The sequence below is a fragment of the Balaenoptera ricei genome, chromosome 7, assembly GCF_028023285.1.
Source record: "Balaenoptera ricei isolate mBalRic1 chromosome 7, mBalRic1.hap2, whole genome shotgun sequence".
Lineage (NCBI taxonomy): Eukaryota > Metazoa > Chordata > Mammalia > Artiodactyla > Balaenopteridae > Balaenoptera > Balaenoptera ricei.
In genome coordinates, this window is record NC_082645.1 from 14549132 (window position 1) to 14573348 (window position 24217).

The 24217-nt window shown below is 36.8% G+C and overlaps 1 protein-coding gene across 1 annotated transcript in view; it reads right to left on the bottom strand.

Annotated features, from left to right (window-relative positions):
• Positions 1-5007: 5007 nt before the first annotated feature.
• MAP3K2 (mitogen-activated protein kinase kinase kinase 2) overlaps positions 5008-24217 on the bottom strand; it is an 88779-nt gene continuing 69569 nt past the window's right edge. The window contains exons 12-17 of the mRNA XM_059927691.1: positions 23776-23982; positions 22196-22344; positions 21683-21814; positions 17176-17305; positions 12456-12633; positions 5008-8714 (exon numbers count right to left, since the gene is read on the bottom strand). Of these exons, the coding sequence (XP_059783674.1) occupies positions 8489-8714; positions 12456-12633; positions 17176-17305; positions 21683-21814; positions 22196-22344; positions 23776-23982 (1022 nt within the window). The 3' untranslated portion in view covers positions 5008-8488. The remainder of the gene's footprint in view (positions 8715-12455; positions 12634-17175; positions 17306-21682; positions 21815-22195; positions 22345-23775; positions 23983-24217) is intronic.

The following is a 24217-nucleotide window of genomic DNA, read 5'->3' on the forward strand; positions in this document are numbered from 1 at the left end:
GCAAGAAAAAACAAGTACATAAAAACCTGTAAAACTCAGAAATTTTATACATTTTTACAAGCACAATTTTGAATGAACACAAAGTCAAAATGTGCATGAAATGTGGCACACACCACACTGTATCTGGCTTCTGGTAGGTTTTTCTAATCATATCGGCTCCTTGTAACATAATAAGCTTAGTGACATTCAACTTCAACAGTGGACTTTATTCCTAACTTAAGTAATTTTACATGGTACCACATATTGAAAACAAGGTTTTCCTTAAGCACAACAACATTGTCAGATTGGAACTTTAATTCCCAATTCTTTTTCTGCCAGTTACTTAAAATACACAGTACGGTATAAAGACACAATGTATGTTTGGACATTTCTAAATCAATTTAGAGTCAATTACAGAGAATCAGAATTTGTCAATATATTGTTTTATGAATGAGGTCTGACCTTGCCCAGTAACAAAAAAACTGAAAGTTGAAATCTTTGGGGTAGAATAAAGGAAATATTCAAAAACAACAGTAGGACAGGCCAACAGCAACTGGAGATATAAAAACCTTGACATCTCTTCAAAATAATTTAGTTTCTCACAGTTTTTCATAGTTCTGAGAATTCAAAGACTGTTTTAGTGGACAGTGTTTTTGCTACTGCTTAAAACCTATTTTTTTCTCTTAATTTGCATTTCATAGAATTCTCAGAGAGAATTCAATGTTGTTCTTTCCAAGAGTATTTTAATTGATAGATATCTAAGTAAATCTGCATCCAATTGTGGAAATACAAATACATTTTGAATGGTTAAAAACAAAATTAAAAAAATATTTTTGATCAGCCAGCTGAAAATATATTCATATAGTAAATAATCTCTCAGAAAGCTTTATATATATTTAATTATTCTAACTAAACAGTACCCTTATAAAACAAGTTCATAAAAATGTAGAAGTGAAAATAAGAAATTACTGGGATATATACATGTACCTACAGACAGAAAAAGACATCTCCACACACACATCCCCTGATACACAGAGTTACAAGCATACTTTCCACTTAGTCATGGATTTTAGAATACACATAAAATCAGAAAGTGATGTTGAACTCCTGAGTTCTTCAACAAAGATAGAACCATAGATAAGTATACTTTGTAAAAGCAAGAAAGTCCATTTAAGTCAGTAATAGCAGTGCAGTTACTGACGGCTACATCTTGAAAGAAGTTTAAACGTAGAGACACAGACAGTAGTTCAATGCACGCATTCATGATGCTCATACACCCATCAACAATTATTGGTCAGAGTAGTAAATCAGTGTACAAATTAAACATTTCCAAAAATGTGCAAAAAAGTCAACCTTGATAGGAAAAGAACACCTTTGTACATAACTATAAACTGCCCAGCATTCAACTGAGGTTAAAAACGTTTAGAGAGAGAAACTAATGGATTAAATACAGAGAATTTAATGGCTACATTTAAAAATGTACATTAGGTCAAAGGGTAAATTTACAAATTGATAATCATAGTTTGCAACAATTAAAAGTTTATTCTCAGATTTATCCAAGTTTGCTTTTATTTACAATGATATTTGAATAAAAAGAACCATGTGAAATGTAAGAGATGTCAGACATTAAAAGTATTTTTGGTATTAACTCTTTTATAATGTTTCAGAATGCAGGGTAGCAAATTTTAAAACCAACAGCAATAGAAAAAATGTAAACCTTTTACTTACTAATTAAGATTGTATTAAAAACAACTGTTTGTTTTTAAAGAAGTATTCTTATCCTTAGACACTGTACTTTCACTTGAACAGGGTATATTGCAAGGGTTTGGCCCACTTTTTTTTTTGCCCATAAACCTTTCCAGCTCAAATGTTTCCACTAGTTCTCTCTTCATATTCCAGGTGGAAAAAAGTCTTTGGAAAAAATGAGAACATGACAAATCCATTTTGGAGCCTAAGTATCTAATAGAGTTAGGATGTAATTTTGTTACTTATCTCTCCCCTCCAAGTAATGCTAATGCTAAAGTCACCAATTGTTAGTTACATAAATAAGTGAACACAAAAGTGCTTTTCAGTATAGTCACCAACTTTACTGTTCTCAGCTGGCATGAAGGACTCAGAAACCCTACCTGGGGACAAATTCTGCATGTATGCTGGAGAGCAGACTCGTCCTTACGTTCCAAAGTGTCTATGGCACAAAAAGTCCATAACCTACTTTTCTTCACAGCTTTCCTGAAATGCCCCTCAAGTCAAACACAAGTTCATAAATGTTAAGACATTAGGAAGAAAGTACGCCACCAACCTGAGGCATCATATGTCAATGTACATGCGTTTATGGTCAAGTGACATTAATAAGATTGGCACGTGTACAAACTCAAGCTCGTAATGTCTATATAGTTCCATAATAGTTGAAGTAAATTCCTGCATGTCTAAATGCAAACACTGAGCACCTGTCTTTAACTTGAAGGATAGATTGAGATACAAATTCTACTAGTACCTGTTTTATCATTTTTATACTATTAGCTTACAGGTGGGCAGAAGTAACAGTGCTAATCATTTTGGCTGTGTGTGCAGAGAATATAAAAGCTTTGGTTTAAAGTGATTCTGATAATACAGATTGTAAATACAAACAAGAAGTCATCAGGCATAGGGAATAATAGTACTCACTGATTTAATGCCTTTGCTGTTTTTAACAAAAATATCATTACTGTCAATTAAAATGCACAATTATGAAAAATATGAAGAATTACGTAAGAGACTGTATACAGGCAACAGGTAAAATTTATTCTTTTCTTTACGATAGCTACGACTCCTCCCTCGACCTTCTGAAACGAAACCATGTCTGCTCTCACTATAACCTAGAGAAGGTTCTCTAGACTCCCCTGAGAGCTCACTACCATCTACAGCTCTGAAAGGTGAGTACAGAGAGATGGTTGGCCCTGATACTTTCACACCTATTATGGCATCCTGTCCAGACTGTGGCAGAAGTTAAAGTAAAGCTAAAGACGACTATGAAGTAGGAACAGTGGCTTCACAGCACGCCTTCCCTAGCCAACCAAAAAAGAGGTAAAATTTCCTTTTGAACACTTGGTAAGCTAAGGAAGCTTGTTTTGATAATGTCTGGCAGAATTTCTATTCCAAAGAGCTCATGAAGAACTATGCAAAACCAATTACTTTCTACTTAAGAATTATATATAAGCTATTATACACACATACAAATTCAATTTTAATCTACTTTTAGCAACCAAGAGCTTGGCAATTTACAATAAATACCTTTATTAAACAACCGTTTGTACTAGCTACTTGTGGAAAATGTGCTGGCATTCCATCATCAGTAGGTCACACACATTTGAGCTGTTCTTCCAAGAACAGAGGCTAATCTAACTGGACATTCACACCTTTCCTTCCTTCCCACCCCTGCCCCAACTCCAAACACACACACACACACACACACACACGCACACACACGCACACACACTTCACAGAAAAGTAAGGTGGAGTTTTAGTCAAAATGTTAGTTAGAAAGTAAGGATTAGAATTTGCTATCCCTGGATTTCTTGCTCATTGCCCTAAGTCTCATTGCCTTAACATCTGTAAACCACTTAAACGACCTCTTTAGGACAAAAGCCACCTTTCTAGTTCTGCTTTGAAAATCATAACTGAACCATGACATACAAAGAATTTGGATAGTGCCAGTGTGATTGAAAATCAAGTCATCAACCTGGAAAACAATTCACTATGTCTCTTTAGAATTAGAATACCTCTTTCTATCCTTATCTTAGGAATTTGTGTCTAGTAAAACTGCAATGTGTCTATCACAGAACAATGCTAATGTTTCTCTTCTAACATATTAAAAAAAAAAAAAAAGAGGTAGAAAAGGGTAGGAGGAAGAAGCAGGCGTTAAGAAACGTTTAAGGGCCAATACACAGTCTAAGGCCAAATCAACTCTTGAAGCCTACTGATTTTGGAAAAACCTTCATTTCGGTGGGTAACTTGAATTATTATTGACATAAAACAAAATTAAGGCATACAGAGAAAAAGGCACTACGAAAAATTAACAATTAAATTGCTTTCCATTGACATTTTAACCAATGTTAAAATTCAAATAAATATAAACAGTGCATTTGGAACTAAGGCCAAACTTCATATAAAACAATAAGATCTCAAGAAATTTTCCTGATCTTAGTACAAATAACACTGTTGACAGAATTCAATTTCTATCAAATGTTTTGGGTATTTTAACAATTTAGACCAAAAGAAAATATTTTTTTCTTTAAAGGAAAAAGCAGGAAAAAATACTATCTAATGGAATAAATGCCCCCCATCACTGGAACTGTTTGAGCAGAGGCTGGGTTTTATAAGAGGGAGTCCTGAGAGAGAGGCTGCTTGACCTACGCGGATCCCTCCAATCTGGGGATACTTTTAATTGCTGTTGTTAATGACATTTTAGTTTATAATAGCCAATGGTTACCCAAAATTGCTTTCCCTCACTTCATAAGAAATAACATTTTAAAACATCATTGCTGAACTTTCAGATTCAGGATATGCCATAAAAATAAGTAACTGCCCATTTTTCCTCCTAGACTGTGACCTCCTTAAGGATAAGTTAATTTAGTACCCGACATAATAAGCCACAATACTGAATAAGCAAATGAAAAGGATTCACCACATTAAAAAAAAAAAAATCAATAGATTCCTATACTTGGTTGACACCAGGTGATTTTATATTGCTATTGGTCCCAAATGAAATCAGTGACAAAGAATTCTGCGGTGGGCCAAGGAGTTTGCATCTGGTGAACATCTTGGCTTTTGCACCCAAGCTTAGTTGTCCTATAAACTATTCAGATTTGATTTTCTCAACGACTTCATGTATCTTATAACAACTCCATCTCAGAGATACGACACACCAGACCTGACATATATAAGAGCTGAAGTAGCGAAGAAAGCTACTCTAAAGAAATAGTTTCCTCTTTTTAATGCAGCTTCTACTGGGAATAAGATAAAGACTCCTTCAAGTGAAAGCCAATTCAATTTACTATGAAATAAGTTTTAATTTTTCTTTTATAGTTCAGCCTGTGCGTTAACATTCCAATCTCTTATATAAATTATGTAAGGTTGACTGTGCCTTTGAAAACTTTCTAAGGCAGTAGTCTTTCACCATTTTTCAGGTTAGAAACATATTTTGTAAATGAGGAAAATTAAAGATAGTCATACTGAAAATTTCAAAGTCTGTATATTTTTAAATACATTTTAAAGAATTATCATCAAAACTTCCATTAGTCATTATGATATTTTTCAACCCTTTTATTCAATACACTTTGTTTGCAATGTAAAAGATCTTATATTTGGTCCAAGCCTAAATCATGCCATTTTGAATCTCTCAAGGCCTAAGTAGAAAGATACTTCCTGAAAAGCACATACAAGACTGCTAGTGAATCTTCTCCAGCACCAAAAAGTCTGCCACTATCAAAGCAGAATGCATTTTAAAGGCACAAAGTTAGCAGTCTGGTCATTTTCCAGCCTCAGCAAAGAAACATTACAGTATAGAAGAATCAGTTGTGCATTTAAAAAACAAAATACATTTAGAGTCATCTTAAAAAGTTCAAATTTCATTTGTTGATCCATACCATTATTAGAAAGAAAAAATTGGAGTGTTATTTTAACTGCCCCTGATAGAGGTGGTTCCTGTGAAAATTTTCTGTTTTAAATTTAATTTTGGTCTTTCATACCTCACCCCACTTTAAGCTTTTTTGTTCTAGTAGTTTTTATATATATTAACTTTTACTGTGGTTTTTGGTACCTTTACAACTTGTCTGAAATAAATTCACATCACATTTTTATATAACTCTGTAAACTATTAGTCTATTCTTAAGTCTTTACAATAAAGAACAATACTTTTCCATAGCTAATAATATTTTTTCTTATAAAACAAAGGTCTTGTGCAGCAGTGTTAAAGTAGTAGTTTCTTTTCAGGTGATTTTATTTCCTATAGCATTTCAAAAAGAAAAAGAAGACTGAAAAAAAAGCAAACAATTTTGCTTTGGGTTTCACAGTCTCCCAGGATTTCTCTTTAAAGAGCATCTGTCTCATATTTTGCACTGCTGATTACCCTGACAGACCAAAAATGAGCCAAAAGGAAATCACAACCACACAATACAAAGAAACAAAGGAAAAGCCCACTGGTCCAGATACCATGATCTTGCTCAAGTAGAAGAGATGCCTTCACTCATAAAAGATAAAGAAATTATAATAGATCCACATCCTTGGGGACTATGTTTATAGCACAAGATTTGGCAGTTGATTTCCCAGGGGGAGGAGGCCAGTAATTCACGTTCTTCCTTGCAAGCTGCTTCCTTTCGTTGTAAGGGTAAGTGAGAAGCTTTAACAACTATATTTGTGCTTTGACTTCTTCTCAGACTAGCTAATGGAATTTCAAATACTCCTACAGGGAATGCCAGATAGGACCTTGATACAGTAAACCAAGATCTACTTAACTTCAGAAACAAAGTATTTTAAAAGAGTTCCTAAACGAGCATACCTTTTAGCAGGAAACAAAATACCTGAGTCCCTTATGAATCCCATGAAAGGCATCACAGTTAGGGCCTCCAAGAAGAATACTATTTTCTAGACCTTTAAAAATAAAGTACTTAGCATTTGCTTTAATACGTTGAAAAAAATTGCAAGTGGCCAAATTACTGATGTCATTCATGCTTTCCAGTAGCACAAGTCCCATCAGAGATAGTGGGAGTTTCCCAGCTGTCTCGTTCGCTTAATGTCCTTGCTCTTATGCTAGAAATACCTGGCAGTTTTTAACCTTCCTATAAAGTAGCTAATACTTTGTTTTAATATGCCTTTCTTTTCCCACAATTATGAATTGACTTTTGAGGAAAGAATACACACAGATGACTGAGTTCAATAGGCTCCGTGTTTAAGTTCATTTTGTGTCTAAAATGGAAGTTACTGATTTGGGTGCAATATGCAGCTGGAAGGGAAAGGATTGTTACTGGCTGTCTGTTGAGACCTTTCACCCTCGACTTGAAGTAGTGGTATCTTCTCTTGTAAAACCCTCATTATGCATTACATCACTCTCTGAAACTTACTTTTTGCAAGGAACCTGCTTTGTAAACGGCCATTTTCGTTTATAACTGGGGCTGGTATGTATATCAGGGTTTCTCAACTTCGGCACTTTTCACATTTGGGGCAGGATAATTCTTTGTCGGGGGGCTGGACGTGCTGTTCTTGTATATTTTACTTTCTTTAGCAGCATCCCTGGCCTCCAACCACTAGATGCCTCTAGCATCCTCCTGGTTGTGACAACCAAAAATGTTTCCAGGCATTGCCACATGCCAAGCAAAACTATCCTCACCCCAGCTATGAAAACCACTGTTTTACATGCTAACTGTTTTTTGAGGTGCTTTAGTAGTCTGTGATCCAAAGAACAAGAACAAGGGTTTCATATCATGACACTAGCTTTTAACACATGGCTACTCCAGGTTAAACTCTTACTTCCTAAACAATGTTATCTATGGGGAATCAGGAGCTAGAAACAGAAGGATATAGTATACATGATTTTGATTATTTCTCCTTCCCCTTGATTTTTGGGACTTTCCCCCTCGGGTAAAGAACACAGTTTAAAATACACTAAACAACACTTAGTTCTTCTTTTCATTATTTCTGTTGACTGGCAAATGTGGTCTCTTCTACTGCTTACACATTTAATTAGAGCCATCTCCTTTTGTCTTTTAATTTGGATTTGCTTATTGACTTCCCATATCTGTTTTAAAATAAAACAATATCTTTTCTTTTTTTAAGCAGAAAGCTATCCCTCAAGGTTTATAGATTCCAGTAACATGGATCTATTATAGTGTATTTGCTTATTATACTGGTTAGGATTAACAAACAAACATACCTCCTAGAGATTCATATTTTCTATCAAGAGTCCTACTGAGCAAAAAGCTTGGTAGACAGAGGTTAGGATCTAAAGAATACAGATACAAGAAGGAACCTATATTCTTTAAGCTGAGTACCTATCCTAAACTCAAGTTTAGGGCTCAACCCCACAAACAAGAATCTATTTTAAATACTATCACTAAAAACTACAAATTATACATCATTTTCTTCTCCTTGTTTTCCATGTCTCCCCATCACTGCCAATCTGTCAGTGACACAGGGAAAGACTCTACAATCTTTAGGTATTCCAAATGATCTTTTTGTACTAAAAAGAGTGACTATGTACTAAAGTGCTTTATGTCTCTGAACCACATCAGTACATTATAAAAATTAAAAAAAAAAAAAGTTTCAAGTTCTTGTAAGGGAAAAAAAGATTAAATATAAAAACTTTAGGATACTATTATTATTAATCAAATTTAACCAAGAATCAAGAGAAACACTTTCCCTCTTGTCTTTTTTTTCTCCCCCATCTCTCTTTTTTATAAAAAAGAAAAGTGCAGTCAGAGAGAAGGTGAACGAACAGATGGGAGCCGGGAAGAGGCACGGCAGAGGCTACTGGCTGCTAGTGATAGTGCACGAACATGTGCCTTAAAAGTTCGTCAGCGGAAGGTCTCAGTTTGGCCTCTACAAAGATCCGTTTGAGGAAGTCTCGAGTGTGGTCTGAGACGTGGGGTGGCAGCTTCGGGTTCGTTGGCTGAGTGGCGATTTTAAAGATGGCAGCCATTGCTTCAAATTCCGCCCAAGGAGGCTTCTCCGTTAGCATTTCCACCACAGTGCAGCCCACGCTCCTACGAAGAAATAAAAGAAAGACCTTACACAAACAGTATCATCATGAGGTCAGCTAACTAACCACAAAATGAGAAACAGGCGTGGAGTCCATATACATTTAAATACGGCTTGGTTTCAAATGTAAAGTTTCGTTAAAAGGCTGTAAAAATTGAGCTCTACGGAGCCTCTGGGGCCGGGGTCGGGGTCGGGGTCGGGGGCCGGGGCCGGGGCCGGGGTCGGGGTCGGGGGCCGGGGGCCAGGGCCGGGACCGGAGCCGGGCGGGCCACACGCCTCGGCAGCGGCTCCCTCGCCTCACTTCCGAGTTGCCGAGGCGCCGCCGCCGCCGCCTCCGCAACCCGGGCAGCCCCGCGGGGTCCCCGGGCCGCCGCAAAGCGCCAAAAAGACGCAGGGGTGCCCGAGGCTTCGGCGGGCCCGGCCCGCAGCGCGGCCAGCACCCGACGGCGGGGACACCTGCCCCGCGCCCCGCGCCCCCTCCCGGCACTGGAGGAGAATCCCCTCCGCTCCTGGCGTCGGGCGGACACTGAGGGCGCGAATGCAGACAACCTGAGAGAAGAAGGCTTCGCGGCAGGCATGAGGCGATTAAGATCGACTGACACGGAGACCTGACAGAAAGGGCTGGAGAAACGGGGTTTTCTGAATTTGAGGAGACATCTTTAAGTGAGTTTATGTATTCTTAAGGAAAAAATACGTCCATACTTGATGTGGTATCATTCCCACACCTGACAGATGAGGAAAGTCTGTTTTAAAGATAAATATGCCTGCAGACACTACTGGACCTCCCAACAGGGATTTGTCAAGGGCAGAGGGCACTCAGAGGGGAAGCATTTCATGTATGCAGCCTTGAAGAAAAATTTATGTTTGCAGTCTAGACTTCAATGAATTCTGACAGCTGTAGAAGCAGATGGGAAACACTCAAATATTCCTCTTGCTGCACAGAAAAGTTAATTTGTGGTACCTGAAATTAATATTGTTTTATAATAACTGTTATTAGTGAAATACTTTCTAGTGCATTTTATTGACTCTTCTTAGTTTAACAGTTTAAACACCTATGCAAACTTAAAATGTGCTTTTCTTTCTGAAAGCTGGTATTGTTTTGAAAGAGCTTTCTAAATGTAAAGTAGTGAGAATTTCAATTTGGGTAAAATGTTTGCATAACTTCCAATATTTGAGGTTTGTTAAACTCAACTCTGGGCAATCAAAAATGAATAAAAAAATAATGAGGAAATGAATAGGTGCTTCCCTCTTTTTCCCAGGATAAGGGGAAAGAAATTTACCATATTTCTTTTTTTTAACTTCTTCTTTTGAATTGCTTTGAAGGCATGGTTTTTATTGCTTATTACTTTAGGCCTGTAGTTCTCAATCCTGACAATACTTCAAAAATCTTTGCCTGGGCCCCACTCTTGAGAGATCCTCATATAACTGTTCTGATATGGGCTTTGGGTATAGCTAGTTTTTAAGCACCAATCCTCCTCCTTCCCTCCATTCCTCAAACGTGTGGATAGGTTTGAGAACCACTAGACTAACGGTGGTTTTTCCTGTTTAAAGGAGATAATCAATCTGAGCTTTGTTTTTATATTGCTCTGTTCATGGCTTTGTTACAACTAAATTACTGTTATTACTCTTTCATTGTTAAATAAAGTAAGCAGGGCTTCCCTGGTGGTGCAGTGGTTAAGAATCCACCTGCCCATGCAGGGGACACGGGTTCAAGCCCTGGTCTGGGAAGATCCCACGTGCCGCAGAGCAACTAAGCCCGTGTGCCACAACTTCTGAGCCCGCACACCACAACTACTGAAGCCCATGCGTGGAGAGCCCATGTTCCGCAACAAGAGAAGCCACTGCAATCAGAAGCCAGCATACCACAACGAAGGGTAGCCCCCGCTCACTGCAAGTAGAGAAAGCCCGCGTGCAGCAATGAAGACCCAACACAGCCAAAAATAAATAAATTTAAAAAAATAATAAACTAAGCAGCCTGTGTTTGAGTTAAAAAAAAAAACAAAAAAAAACAAACCTGTAGTTTAAACATAAAAATCAATGAAAATAAACTAAAATTTAAGCTCTCAAATTTGTTAGGCAAAGAATATTATTCATTTTATAATTTTTGCTTTATATAATTCTCTAACCTGACATTGAATATAATTGTTTTTTGTCTTTATCTTACAAAGAATACAAACGCTAGAAATTCTTTGTCTTTAGGTGTCTAAAATGCATATCTCTCAAAAAAATTTCTCGGGGCTTCCCTGGTGGTGCAGTGGTTGGGAATCTGCCTGCCATGCAGGGGACATGGGTTCAAGCCCTGGTCTGGGAAGATCCCACATGCCTTGGAGCAACTGGGCCCGTGCGCCAGAGCTGCTGAGCCTGTGCTCTGGAGCCCATGAGCCACAACTACTGAGCCGGAATGCCGCAACTGCTGGGGCCTGTGCACCTAGAGCCCATGCTCCGCAGCGGGAGAGGCCACTACGATGAGAGGCCTGCACACTGCAGCGAAGAGTGGCCCCCACTCGCCGCAACTAGAGAGAGCCCATGTGCAGCAGCGAAGACCCAATGCAACCAAAAATAAATAAATTTTAAAAAAAATTTCTCGGGGCTTCCCTGGTGGCGCAGTGGTTGAGAATCTGCCTGACAATGCAGGGGACACGGGTTCGAGCCCTGGTCTGGGAAGATCCCACATGCCGCGGAGCAACTAGGCCCGTGAGCCACAACTACTGAGCCTGCGCGTCTGAAGCCTGTGCTCCGCAACAAGAGAGGCCGCGATAATGAGAGGCCCGCGCACCGCGATGAAGAGTGGCCCCCACTTGCCACAACTAGAGAAAGCCCTCGCACAGAAACAAAGACCCAAACACAGCCATAAATAAAAATAAATAAATTAATTAATTTAAAAAAAATCATTAGAAAGGAGGGATTGCTGGTTTAAATTAGAATGACATTGACAGGCTTATAATTAATAGAAATGAAAATTGGTAATTAAAATTATAAAAAAAAAATTTCTCAGTGGGAAGTAGGAAATGGCCATTTTATGTTCTAACTTAGAATTATTAAGTAATTAAAGGTTAACTGAATTATAAGACTAATAATGAAGATTAATTACTTTTAAAGTTCTTCAGGGAAATAAAATGAAGATAGCTTTCTAATGCTGAAATTTGCTCAAGAGGAAATCCTTCCTGGGACTTCCCTGGTGGCGCAGTGGTTAAGAATCCGCCTGCCAATGCAGGGGACATGGGTTCGATCCCTGGTCTGGGAAGATCCCACATGCCGTGGAGCAACTAAGCCCGTGCGCCACAACTACTGAGCCCCTGTGCCACACCTACTGAAGCCCACGTGCCTAGAGCCCATGTTCCACAACAAGAGAAGCCACACCGCAGTGAGAAGCCCGTGCACTGCAACGAAGAGTAGCCCCCGCTCGCCACAGCTAGAGAAAGCCCGCACATAGCAAAGAAGATCCAACGCAACCAAAAATAAATACATTAATTAATTAAAATAAATAAAAATAAAAATAAGTTGTCCTCTGTTTAAAAAAAAAAAAAAAAAGAGATCCTTCCTAAAGAATGGAAGACAGGTTCAAAAGCTCTATTTAGTCACTTATTAAGCCTCAAACACACATAATTAAAATGATATTAATCCCTGTAATCCTGACATCCTATCTCAAAAGTACAAAAAATAAATTTACCTCAGTAAATTCCATCCTGGGTGGAAATATGTTAAGAAGGCATGTGCTTTTGGTCAAATCCCCCATCAAAACCTACCAGATATCTGCTTTTCTGCCATAGCCTTCTCCACTAATCACTTCGGGGCTCATCCAGTATGGTGTGCCTGTGACAGACTTCATTCCTGTCCCCGAAAGACAGATGGTTTGAAGCCGTTTGCTGGCCCCAAAATCTCCTAGTTTGACGTTGCCTGTTGAATCTCGCAGAATATTTGCGCCTAAAATAAGAAATATCCTCATTTCATTATTTTTATTGGCAATTTGGAATACAACATAAAAGAATGGCAGAAAGTTACTTAGCAGACTCTTCAATCTGTCTCCAAAATCAGGCTGCTTTTCACCTTCCGAGCAGTACCTGGCATAATGCCAGTCATACAGTCAGTGTGCGTTAAAAATTTATTACATGAACTCTGAATATTGAGAGTCACCTGTGTGATTCAAGACCTAAGAAGGTTCTCCCACCGAAAAGGACTGGTGCAAGTGGGAGGCGAGGATGAAAAAGAAGAGAAAGGGGGAAAGGACTAAGAATGTGAAGTTCAGAGAAGGATGAAGAGAGCAGTAGCAGGCTCTTGGCCCCAATTTCTCTGTCATAAAGTAAGAAGCCCATGTCTATAGATTGTTTCCCTGAGGACCTAGCATCTCCTCAGGATCCTCTTAAGGGACCTTCATAATCAAAATTTTTTCATTCTTCATTCTCAATTTCTGTACAGTATATTTTAAATCTAATCTAAGCAAGCTTTGAGGTTTCTGTTTTAAAATTTCATTTACTTCTATAGTAAACTTTTAATTTTATTTATTATAAACTGACCTTGATAGCCTGGCTGAGGTGGTGTTTGCAGAGTCCTCCCCTGTAAAGTTACTCTTTCCCCTTTTCCATACTTAGCTCTTTGGAAGAAGTTCACTATGTGTAAAGGAGTGAGAAGTTATGCTCCAGGCTTAGTAGTTACATATATTGGGAATTATTCTGCATGGGAGATTTGTCTCTTCTCTCCCATTTATTTATTCAACCATCCATTTCTATCAGTCTGAACACATGGATATTTGTTTTATACTTTGGGTTATAATCCAATGACTTTTTGCTCAAGCTATTCCAGCTTTGGTCATTGGGAGCTCTCTCTATTGGCTCCTGTGTCCCTCTGCTATACCTCAATCATTGTGTTCTTGCTTGATCTGATTTCTGGATTGTTTGTTTGTTTCTTAGTATCGTCTTACGTTCTGGTACTAGAAGATGCTCCAGGCTCACCTTGTGTATCTCCTGTACCGCTTCTAGAATCAGCCATTTCTCCAAGGAGCACTAGTTCCGTTTACTGAAGAATGGTATCAGAAACCAAGATCTAGGAGCTAGGTTCATTTATTTTTATTCTCTATTTTCCCCCCTTTATCATTCTTTAAACTCAATCTTTTTTCTGGGATTGTAAGTCTAGTTTCTTCATACATAAATTATTTCTATTCTCATTTTTAGCTTTTTCTATAAACTACCTGTTTTTAAATGAGCGACTTATTAGCTTATCTAATTTTAGTTTCTAAATTTTACCTCAATTATTTTTAAGTCTTCCTAACCTTAATCATATTTTATATTAAAAAAAAAAGATTCCCTATTTGTCTTTTTTTTTTTTTTTTAATGGCCTCTAAGAAGGAGAGTGAATAGTGGAAAAAATCTGTATTATAGACTGGAGAGACTACCGACTGTCCATCCCCGCCATGAACTTCTGTACCTGTCTTCCTGTTCTCCCAGCAAATTTCCCAGTCTAGTCAATGAAGGCTTTCCAAAGCCTCTCTCCGGGGAGGGTTAAGGATCCATTCTCTGCTTGCCATAAGCCTAAGTATGCCGTGGTACCAGTGATTCTCTAAGACAGCACTGCCTTTTTAACATCTCCCGCTGTCCAATTCTTAAAGAAGGACTCTGTCAAAAAAAGCCACCGTGTCTAAAATATTTAACCTGGGGAAGGACAAGAAACAAGCCAGTTTTTACTGGTTACCAGCTGGGAAGGAACAGGCCCAGGCAGGTCACAGACAGAGAGAGCTATCTCCGGGGAGTAATCACCAATGCTGAACCAACGGCCAACCATACAAAGGGCTGAGGAGAAAATGTATAGCCAGGTTCCCAATACAGTTATCTAATTTTTTAAAAACTTACTTTGGATATGTTAAAAGTAAGCTATGAAGGAGAGTTTTCAAATATACACAAAAGCAGACCGAACCGCATATGAACCCCTCACACAGCCCCAACCTCTTCCAGCCACTCTACCAGCCACTCCTCTTCCCCTCTCATACTATCTGAATCAGATGGAAGACGTTGAGATCAATCAATAGTTCAGTCCATATCTTTAAAAGATAAAGACTCTTATCACACCTAAGAGAATGGACAGTAACTCCTTCAATATTATTAAATATACACTCAGTGGTTTTTTCAATTTTTCTTTAAAAACAAAAAGTCAGAATCCAAATAAGGTCCTTACACTGAGAATCACTAATACATCTTTTAAGTCTTTCCTAAAGTTCCCTCCAACCTTTTTTTTTTCCTTTGCAGTTTATGAAGAGTCTAAGCTGTCTGCCTATAGCTTTCTTATTGTCTAGATTTTGCTGAGTCCATCCCAAGGAGTCATTTAACATGTTCATCTGTTCTATATATATGTTCTATAACTCTCCAATTTGGTAGCTGAATCTAGAGGCTTGATCAGATTCAGGTTCAAAATTTTTTTTTTTGGCAAAACTACTTTGTAGATAATGATATAGTCTATGAATAGGAAGTATGTAATGATAGACTGTCTGTGTGAAGTGATGTTAACAGCTATTAATATTTAGTGCTTATGTCTACTAATCTGTTAGTCGTTGTAAAATGGTACTATTCTATCATTCCTGCTTCATTTGTTAGCCAAAATATTTTTATAAAGGTAAGTTTCCTTTCATCCACTATTTAGTCCTCAGTACAGTTCATAAAAGAAAGGTCCAATAAAGAAACCCTATTATGAAATAGTGAGTTGGTTCCCTAGCAACAATGATCAATTAATTTTTACCCTAGGTTTCATTATGAACTCATAAGTCTAAACTTAAAAGTAATCAACTAGCTTTCCTTTGCCCTCGCCATTTAAAAACTGCTCATTATAAAAATTTAGGAAATACATAAAAAGTAAAAAGTATGCAGGAGAAAAACAACTATCACTCATTCTGCCACTTGGAAATAACCACTGTTAATCATGTAGAGATTGTTCTTCTAAGTCATACTTTAATTTTACAAACTTGAGATCATACTGCTTTATCCAATTTTATACCTTACATTTTTCTTATCAATATATTTCCCCTATAATGTTTTTAAATCAGCTTGTTTCCAACCTCCTCATTTTACTGGCAAGGTTAGAGGAGGATCCACTTGGGGGGTAGCTCCCCTCGGTTCCTTTACCTTATTATCAGGGGTAAAGAGAAACTGGCTTGAATAGATTATTCCTAATAGAATAATTCACAATCAAATCATTTTCCTATATGTTTTTTTTTTAATTGAAGTATGCTTGACCTACAACACTATGTTAGTTGCAAGGTGTACAACATTGTGATTCAATATTTCCGTACATTACAAAATGGTCACCACCTTATGTGGTTCTTTAAGCTTTCGGGTTTTGAACTTGATAGCTGAGGTCTGCCTAAGCTGGGTAGACCCTGAGGTGAAAGACAGGCTCCTGTTTCTTTCAGATCATGAGCCATGCTGTCATCCTCTAAGACTCACTAGTAAGGTCCATTCGTTACATGTGATCTGGCTCAGGCATTCTGCAGCAGATCCCACTCTATGACCAGACACTGGTTAGGAATGTTCTCTTTAGCCTGAATATGGCCATATTCAGGGTGTGACATACCACAGAAAGGAAGTAAATTCCTGGTAACTCATAAGAGCCCCTAGAAAGACCAATGAAAAAAAAATTGTCAATTTATTATTTATAAATGTGTGTTGTGTATTTGTTCATTATTCTCGTCAAATGATTGAATAAAGTGATCTTTATATTCGGGTCACAACCTGGTTTTTACAGAATGAAGCCTATCAGTGTGCTTTGCAGTACAGAGTTTTATGACTCTCAAACTTACATACCTCCACCACTATTTTGTCTCACTTCATGCAGTTACCTTATGTAACTGATCCATGAAAACAGTTGAGTTTTTGAGTTTTAAAATGTGAGCTTAACTGAGTTGCAGTTTATCAAAGCTCAGTCTTGGTCTCTCTTCTCATTCTCTCCCTTAGGTAATGAGGTCCATTCCCTCAGCTTTAAATATGATCTCAGCATAAAGTACGTCATCACCGTAACTAACTTTTGAGTGCTTTCTAGGTACCAAGAACAGTTTTAAGCATGTTATACGCATGAACTCATTTAATCCTTGTAAGAATCCTGTGAGCTGTTCACTATCACCACCCTCCTTAAAAATGAGGAACTGAGGCATAGAGAGATTGTCTCGTCTAAGGTCACACATCTGGTGATGGATAAAGCCTGAATCTGATTCAGGTCAAATTCAGAGCCCCTATTCTTAACCGCTATGTTCGAATGCCTGTGCGCTATGTGTGAAAACATGTCTCATTTTCATGCTCATTTGAACTTTACTGATTCTGTGAGCCCCAACAGGGGAGCTTCCCTCTTGTGGCGACCTGAACAACACGACTAGCTGGAACTGTTTTCCCCTGGTATTTTAAAGGTGCATGTATTAAATGTTGAATTTCTTAACCACAGCACATGTTTTGTTAAAAGAACTGTGTACTTAAAAAATACCTCATTACTTACCTTTTATATCTCTATGAACAATCATATTACTGTGCAAATAATGGACTCCCTCCAGAATCTGACGGGTGTATTTCCTAGTCACATTCTCAGTAAGAGCTCCATATGCTTTTAGTTGGTCCTTAATTGAACCCTAGGATAAAAGAAAACGAAAGAAAACTATAGTATGGTTTGAAATGAAAACTACTAGTAAATCTTTATCTTTAAAGATGTGTACATGTATATTTATCTGTTATTCTTATCGACTGAATAAAGTGATCTTTATTTTATTTTTAACATCTTTATTGGAGTATAACTGCTTTACAATATTTTATTTATTTTTAATTGAAGTGTAGTTGACATACAATGTCATGTTAGCTTCAGGTGTATAACATAGTGATTCGACATTTAAATGCATTACAAAATGATCACCACGATGAGTCTGGTAACCATCTATCTCTGTACAAAGTTATTACAGTATTATTGACTATATTCCTTATGCTGTATATTACATTCCCATGACTTATTTATCTTAAAACTAGACATTTTAATTTGGAGAGTCCTAGTTCATGACTGGGAGGCTTTAATTGGAGAGCACAGGAATTCTCAGGAAGGACATTATATGCTATTAATTTAACATAAAACTCTACTATATTCCCTGACTAGAACTGTGGAAGGAAGCCTTTAAAACTATTCTTTGACTGATACCCTTGTTTCTATGACTATGCTGGTTCTATCTCCTGTTCCTTGCAACTGTATTTTTTAAAATTCTCCAGTACTTTTATCTTGCATTGTTTTTGCCCCGAATACATTTTTGATTTTCCTACTTGCTCTTCTATATACGTCCTACTTTAATTTTATTTATTTTGTTCTTACTCTGCTTTTAAAACACAGTTTTATTGATACCTGCAAACTTACTTCTCAGGAGAAAGAATGGGTATGATTAGAAGATCTGAATACACATGAGATTTTAAAGTTTTTCTTTTATATACTCACCACTTTAGTTCAAAACATGAGAAAAATATATTAAAAAGGAATTTCTAATTTTCTTACATGTTTTAGGCAGGATGAGGTACCATCTCTGAGAATAGGGAATCAATCTGAAGTGAGACATAGGCACTTGAATTTTGAAAAAGCTTCCCTGATGATTCCAATGTGCAAATTTGATAAATAATCACGACTTTAAAAGATGGAAATAAAATGCTTCCTGAGGGACAAAATCTTTTAGAGATAACATATCCAAATGTTCCTGTGTTTCCTTGAATACTGGTAAACTGTGTACTTTGTCATATAAAAATAGATCCTTGGATTTTACAGGTTTAGCCATTTGCTGTTTCCACTATTCATGAGCAATCCCTGAAGGGACAGCAAGATGCAATTCTGCTGACCCCAACTTGCAAACACGTGTGGAAAGCCTTAGGCAGTGAGTGAACCCAGACAACCAGTCATACGTATAACTCAATGCGGCTTGTTCTTCAGTCAACTTATTATGTCTCTACTTGTAGTAATGCACAAAATAACACAGCTAGAACTGAGCTTTCCAAACCGTAAGCCCCCAGATACTTGTAGGCTGCAAATGAGTGTCAGACTTACAGATCCTCTGGGCCCTCAGGCAGCTGGGCCAGTGGCCCATGGTGCTAACAGCTCCATCAGTGTAGTCTGTTTACTGCTGTATAACATGAAAATATTATCTTCTTCAGTGTGAACAACTGGAATGGGCTGGAAAGCACTGTGTCAGATAAAAACTGTGTGTGTGTGTGTGTGTGTGTGTGTGTGTGTGTGTAAGAGTAACAGAGAGAAGTCAACTGCTAGGTCAGGTATTGGAAATAAAAGAAAGTTATGGTTCCGGTGTGAAAGTAGTTCTAGATAGACTAAGGAATGGAATGTTATGTTGGGAAAAACTGAAGAATGGAATGACAATTTCGGCAAAGCTTGAATCTAGGGCATAAAGGGGTCCATTATACCAAATTTAATGAAAGAAATTATATAGCATCATTTACAGACTTGGAGATTCACGGAAGTCTAGGAACATCTATGTCCATCCCATATATGCCATGGGCTTGCCGTACACATAATTCATTTAGATTGTCAGTGAACTATCATTAATTTAGTAACATGCTTTTCAAATTCAAGGAGTGATAACCTAGACTTTGAAAAGACAGCTGCCTTTACAAAACCTAATGAGAAACATGATCTAATGCCTTTTTCTGAATAGTCCTAGTTTAGTCTTAAGATTGCTAAATATATAAAGATTACCCATATCTCTATTTGCGATGTAAACTGGTTCTAACCAATGAGCCATTTTAATTAATTTTATCTTCAACAATCTGGGTCTCTATTCACATTTATTCATAGTTATTTCCTTATTTTTAATTTAAATATTTGTTGCACAAACAGTAATGGGAATCTGAATAAGAGAAAAGTCAATCACAATCCCAACATAATACATTTTCATTTTTCTAAGTTTCTTCTGTTCTTGTCCAAATACAGATACTTTTAAAATATCATTACCAATATTAAAAAGCATCTTATATTCTTTTTCTCTAAGTACTTCCTCCAACTTTGCTACATTGCTTCACAATTTTAATTTTTAATATATACTCTCTTGGACAATGCCATCATAATTTACTTCCACTGGGGGAATTGATATTTCCACTTTTTCCATCACAGATAGTACTAAAATAAAGGTTCACAGCTTTCTCCTTCTTTTGGATTACTTCTGTAGACTAAATTTTTTTTTTTTTTTGTAGACTGAATTTTAAAAAACAATTTACACTGCCAACATAATCTTTGAAAATAAAAAAGTAGCAATGATGAATAACAGTGGTGTCCCTATAAACAATTATTCATGAAGATAAAAATCAAAGTAAAATTTACTGTTGCTGTTGTAAGACCGAGGATGGTTTAAGACCATTACAATCGGCCTGTATTCGCAGGCCTCACGTCTGGGGATTCAACCAACTGCTGACTGAAAATATCTGGAAAAAAAAATTCCAGAAAGTTCCAAAAAGCAAAACTTGAATTTGCTGCACTGGCAACTATTTACATAGCATTTACATTGTAGTTGTAACTATTTACATAGCATTTACAGTGTATTAGTTATTATGAGTAATTAAGAGATGACAAAGTATATGGGAGGATATGCGTAGCTTATATGCAAATACTACACCATTATATAAAGGACTTGAGCATCTTTGGATTTTGATAGCCGTGGGAGGTCCTGGAACCAATTCCCTGGGGATACTGAGGGACAACTGTACTATGAGATACTGATCCACAGTTTTATTGATCCATAAGATTAAACTGCAACCTGTACATTCTACATACAATTCTAATAAGCTATTTCCTTAAAGACCCATAAATCAAGCCTTTTTCTAACATATACTGCCTATTATGAGAATGAATGTATTTTTAAGGGAGTAAATATACCACCATCTTGAAAATCATTAGTATTAGAATGTACTCTACAAATACTAAAAATAATGAAGAAGGAATGACAGAGTTTTTTGCAAATCACATTTTTCACCTCCCAATGAAATTACTGACTCAGGCAATGACTATCAATCTGTGTTAAAAACATTAGATGGATGGTTGAAAAGGAACTGGATATTCCTATGTGCCACTGCTGTAAGCCCAGATTACTTTCTGGTCTTCAGGAAAAAGAAAACTTTACAATGGAAGAATCAGGACATCAATCACCCTAGTCAAGCAGTCAACCTTAGCATCACTACCAGTAGAACAACCAGAAATTGTATGTCTCCTAATGGGATGCACAGCATCATTTAGGATGCATGCGAATAAATGTTGAATTTGAATATAATTTAGATTTTAGATCTAACTTGGAGTTTACAGGAAATACGGGGGTAAACGAACAAACTAAACACCACCACGAGGATGCAAGGGGAGAAATCTATGAGATGAGACTGTCAACAGAACAACTAGTTTGGTCTCTTTCTTTTTTTTCTTCTTAATGTCTTTATTGGAATATAATTGCTTTACAATGGTGTGTTAGTTTCTGCTTTATAACAAAGTGAATCAGCTATACCTATATGTATATCCCCATATCTCCTCCCTCTTGCATCTTCCTCCCACCCTCTCTATCCCACCCCTCTAGGTGGTCACAAAGCACCAATAGCTTGGTCTCTTTGTCGAATCTGTCACCTAAAACTGTTCTAGATTAAAAGAGGAATAAGAGACATAGTAGCAAAATGTAATGTGTGGTCCTGGACTGAGTCCTGGTTTGGATAAGCCAGTTATTACAGGTTATTTTTAGGGCACTTAGGGAAATCTGAGTATAGACTGCTATGATGTCTGTAACCTATTTTAGTATAATTTAGTATTTTTAAAAACGAGTTAAAAAATACAAAGATAGATGAAGAAGACAGAAAATAAAATTATATTACCCATTTCTCATTTAAAACTCTTCCAAAATGTCCTTAACATTTTACAATCAAAGTTTTGTTGTTTTTCTTTATTCTCAACTAAGACTTTAAATAGAATATCTCTATTTTCAAAGGATGTACTAACTTACCCCTGGCATATATTCCATAAATATGGAAAGTGTTTTTTCTTGGGGATCCCTCAAACAGCCATAATACTGAACAATTCGCTCATGCAGCAAGTTTTTCAACAACTGAATTTCACACTCAAGTGCATTTACTTCCTGAAAGACAGAACTCACTGTTAAGTCTTTACAGCATGGCTAGTAAAAGCAAAAAAATTCTAACTTCATGGACCATCAAGGTGATTTCACTCTGAAATTTTCACTTCCCAAGGAATAAACATTTTAAAGTCTCTAAACAATAATAACTTTTGTAACAGTCCTTGATGGTATGCTAAAGCAACACTAAATCACATTAGGAATATAACTGAGTACTAAAAGAGAAAAATCCACAGTACAAAGTAAACAAACATATCTAGTTATCTATTTTTTTTGCAAATAATTTGTATTGAGGAAAAACAAAAAATTCTATTATGTGTTATATTTATTTTAGTAAAAATGCTTCTTATAATGTGACAAAGTAGCTTATGCAGTGATTCTTACCTTGCTGGTCTCAGGGCTATCTGGGTCAAACTGAACTTGCTTAACAGCCAATTCTCTTCCTGTATCAACATCATAACAGAGGTAGACCCTGCCAAAGGCTCCCTGGCCAAGCAGTTTGCCCAATCTCCAGTTGGTTGGAGCGCGAGGTGCTAAAAAAGAACATTTTCTTAAAATGGAATAGCCCAATGGCACACAATGGTTAAGGACTACTGCATTAGTGATATCCTTAATTGAATATGCTTGGATATTAAGGGAAAATCATGTTCATCCAAATTCATAACGATCATCATCTTTGAAAACTATAAGAACTCTAAACCCAAACAAGGTTCAGATCCCTACGACTAATTTTTTCCAATGAGATTTTTTTTCACCTGATTATAAACGTAATAGCATTTTTCACTCAATTTAAGATGCCACTGATTATGTAAGATGCACTACTTCTAATCTTTATTGCAGTAATATCTGTAATTAGTTTTTCAACTGCCTACAATGTAGAAAGCTGGAAAGACCATCTCTCTCATTCTAACAAGAGGAAATCTTGAAAGCAGCCAGCGGGGGGAAAAGCACACTATATACAGAGGAACAAAGATAAGAAATACAGCAGACTTCTCCTCAGAAATTATACAAGCCAGAAGACAATGGAGAAATAACTTTAAAGTGCTGAAAGAAAAAAAACTGCCCAGAACTCTATACCCAGAAAAATATATCTTTCAAAAATAAAGGAGAAATATGAGTTTTTCAAACAAACAAAAGCTGAAAGAATTTATTACTAGTAGACTCGTACTACAAGAAAAGGTTAAAAACAATTCTTTGGGCAAAAGGAATTTGATACCTGACAGAATCTTGGATCTACATAAAGATCTACAGAAATAAACTGGAGGTATATTTAAAAGACATTCTTCTCCTATTTTTAATCACTTTAAAATATAGTTGTCTAAGGCAAAAATAGCAGCAATGTAGTGAGAGTCACAGATGTGAAAGTAAAATATGACAACACTAGCACAAAAGGGCGGAATTCAGAGTATAAAAATATTGCTGCAATAAATATCTTTGAGCATGAATCTTTTATACACTGCTTACATGATAAAGTTCAAATACTTCACAATCCGGCCTTAGTTACCATTCTAATTCTACTTCGACTGTTTCAAGTATGATACCCTCTACTTCAGCCAAAAATGAACTATTCCCCATTTTCAGAATATATCATGGCCTCTTGCACATGTCACCTCCTTAACTGGTGAATTCCTATGCACATCATTCTCCCCATTAGATTACATCTTAGAGGCCATATTTGAAATCTCAGAGCTAAGCACTCAATAAGGATATGTGGAATGAATGAATGAATGACTTAATTGGTAACAATTTTCCTAATAAAAGCAAAGGACAGAATCATTTAAAGTAATAGCAGTAATACCATGCTTATACCTGACATTACAACCACCTTTAGAAATACCATTTTTACCTCTTTTGAGATTCTGGTCTCACCCTGAAGACTGGCTTGGTATTTATTCTTTTTTAATACTATAAAATTCTGCAAAGGCTCTGCTACACATTTCACTACGCCAATTTCTATTACTCACAGCGGCTGGGTGGGCTGATGTCCATTACAGTCAAAGTAGGATTGTCTATGTCACTTCCCCTTCTTCTTATTCGACTCTCATCATACTCTGGGGTAAAGATACTGCTTCCACTACTAGTGCTTAAGGAGTGGTCTGTAGGACTGAAACTCACAGGAGACCGGAAGCTGGTCCCCTGGGTCCTTCTAGCTCTTGGAAAAGTTTTACGACCTACAAAGTGAAAACAGAATTACCTTGCAACTTTTATTAATATATTATAATTAAAAGTATTTAAAATTTGTAACATAAGGAACAGAAATTTGTTCTGTGACTAGGCTAAGAAACTAAAACAGCAATTATTTGATTATATGTTTTAAACTTAAGAATAGTATTTTTTAAGAGTGCAAAGAAATATCTTTGTTAACACTGAATCATGAAGTAAAAAATAAAAATACAAAGAAGAGAA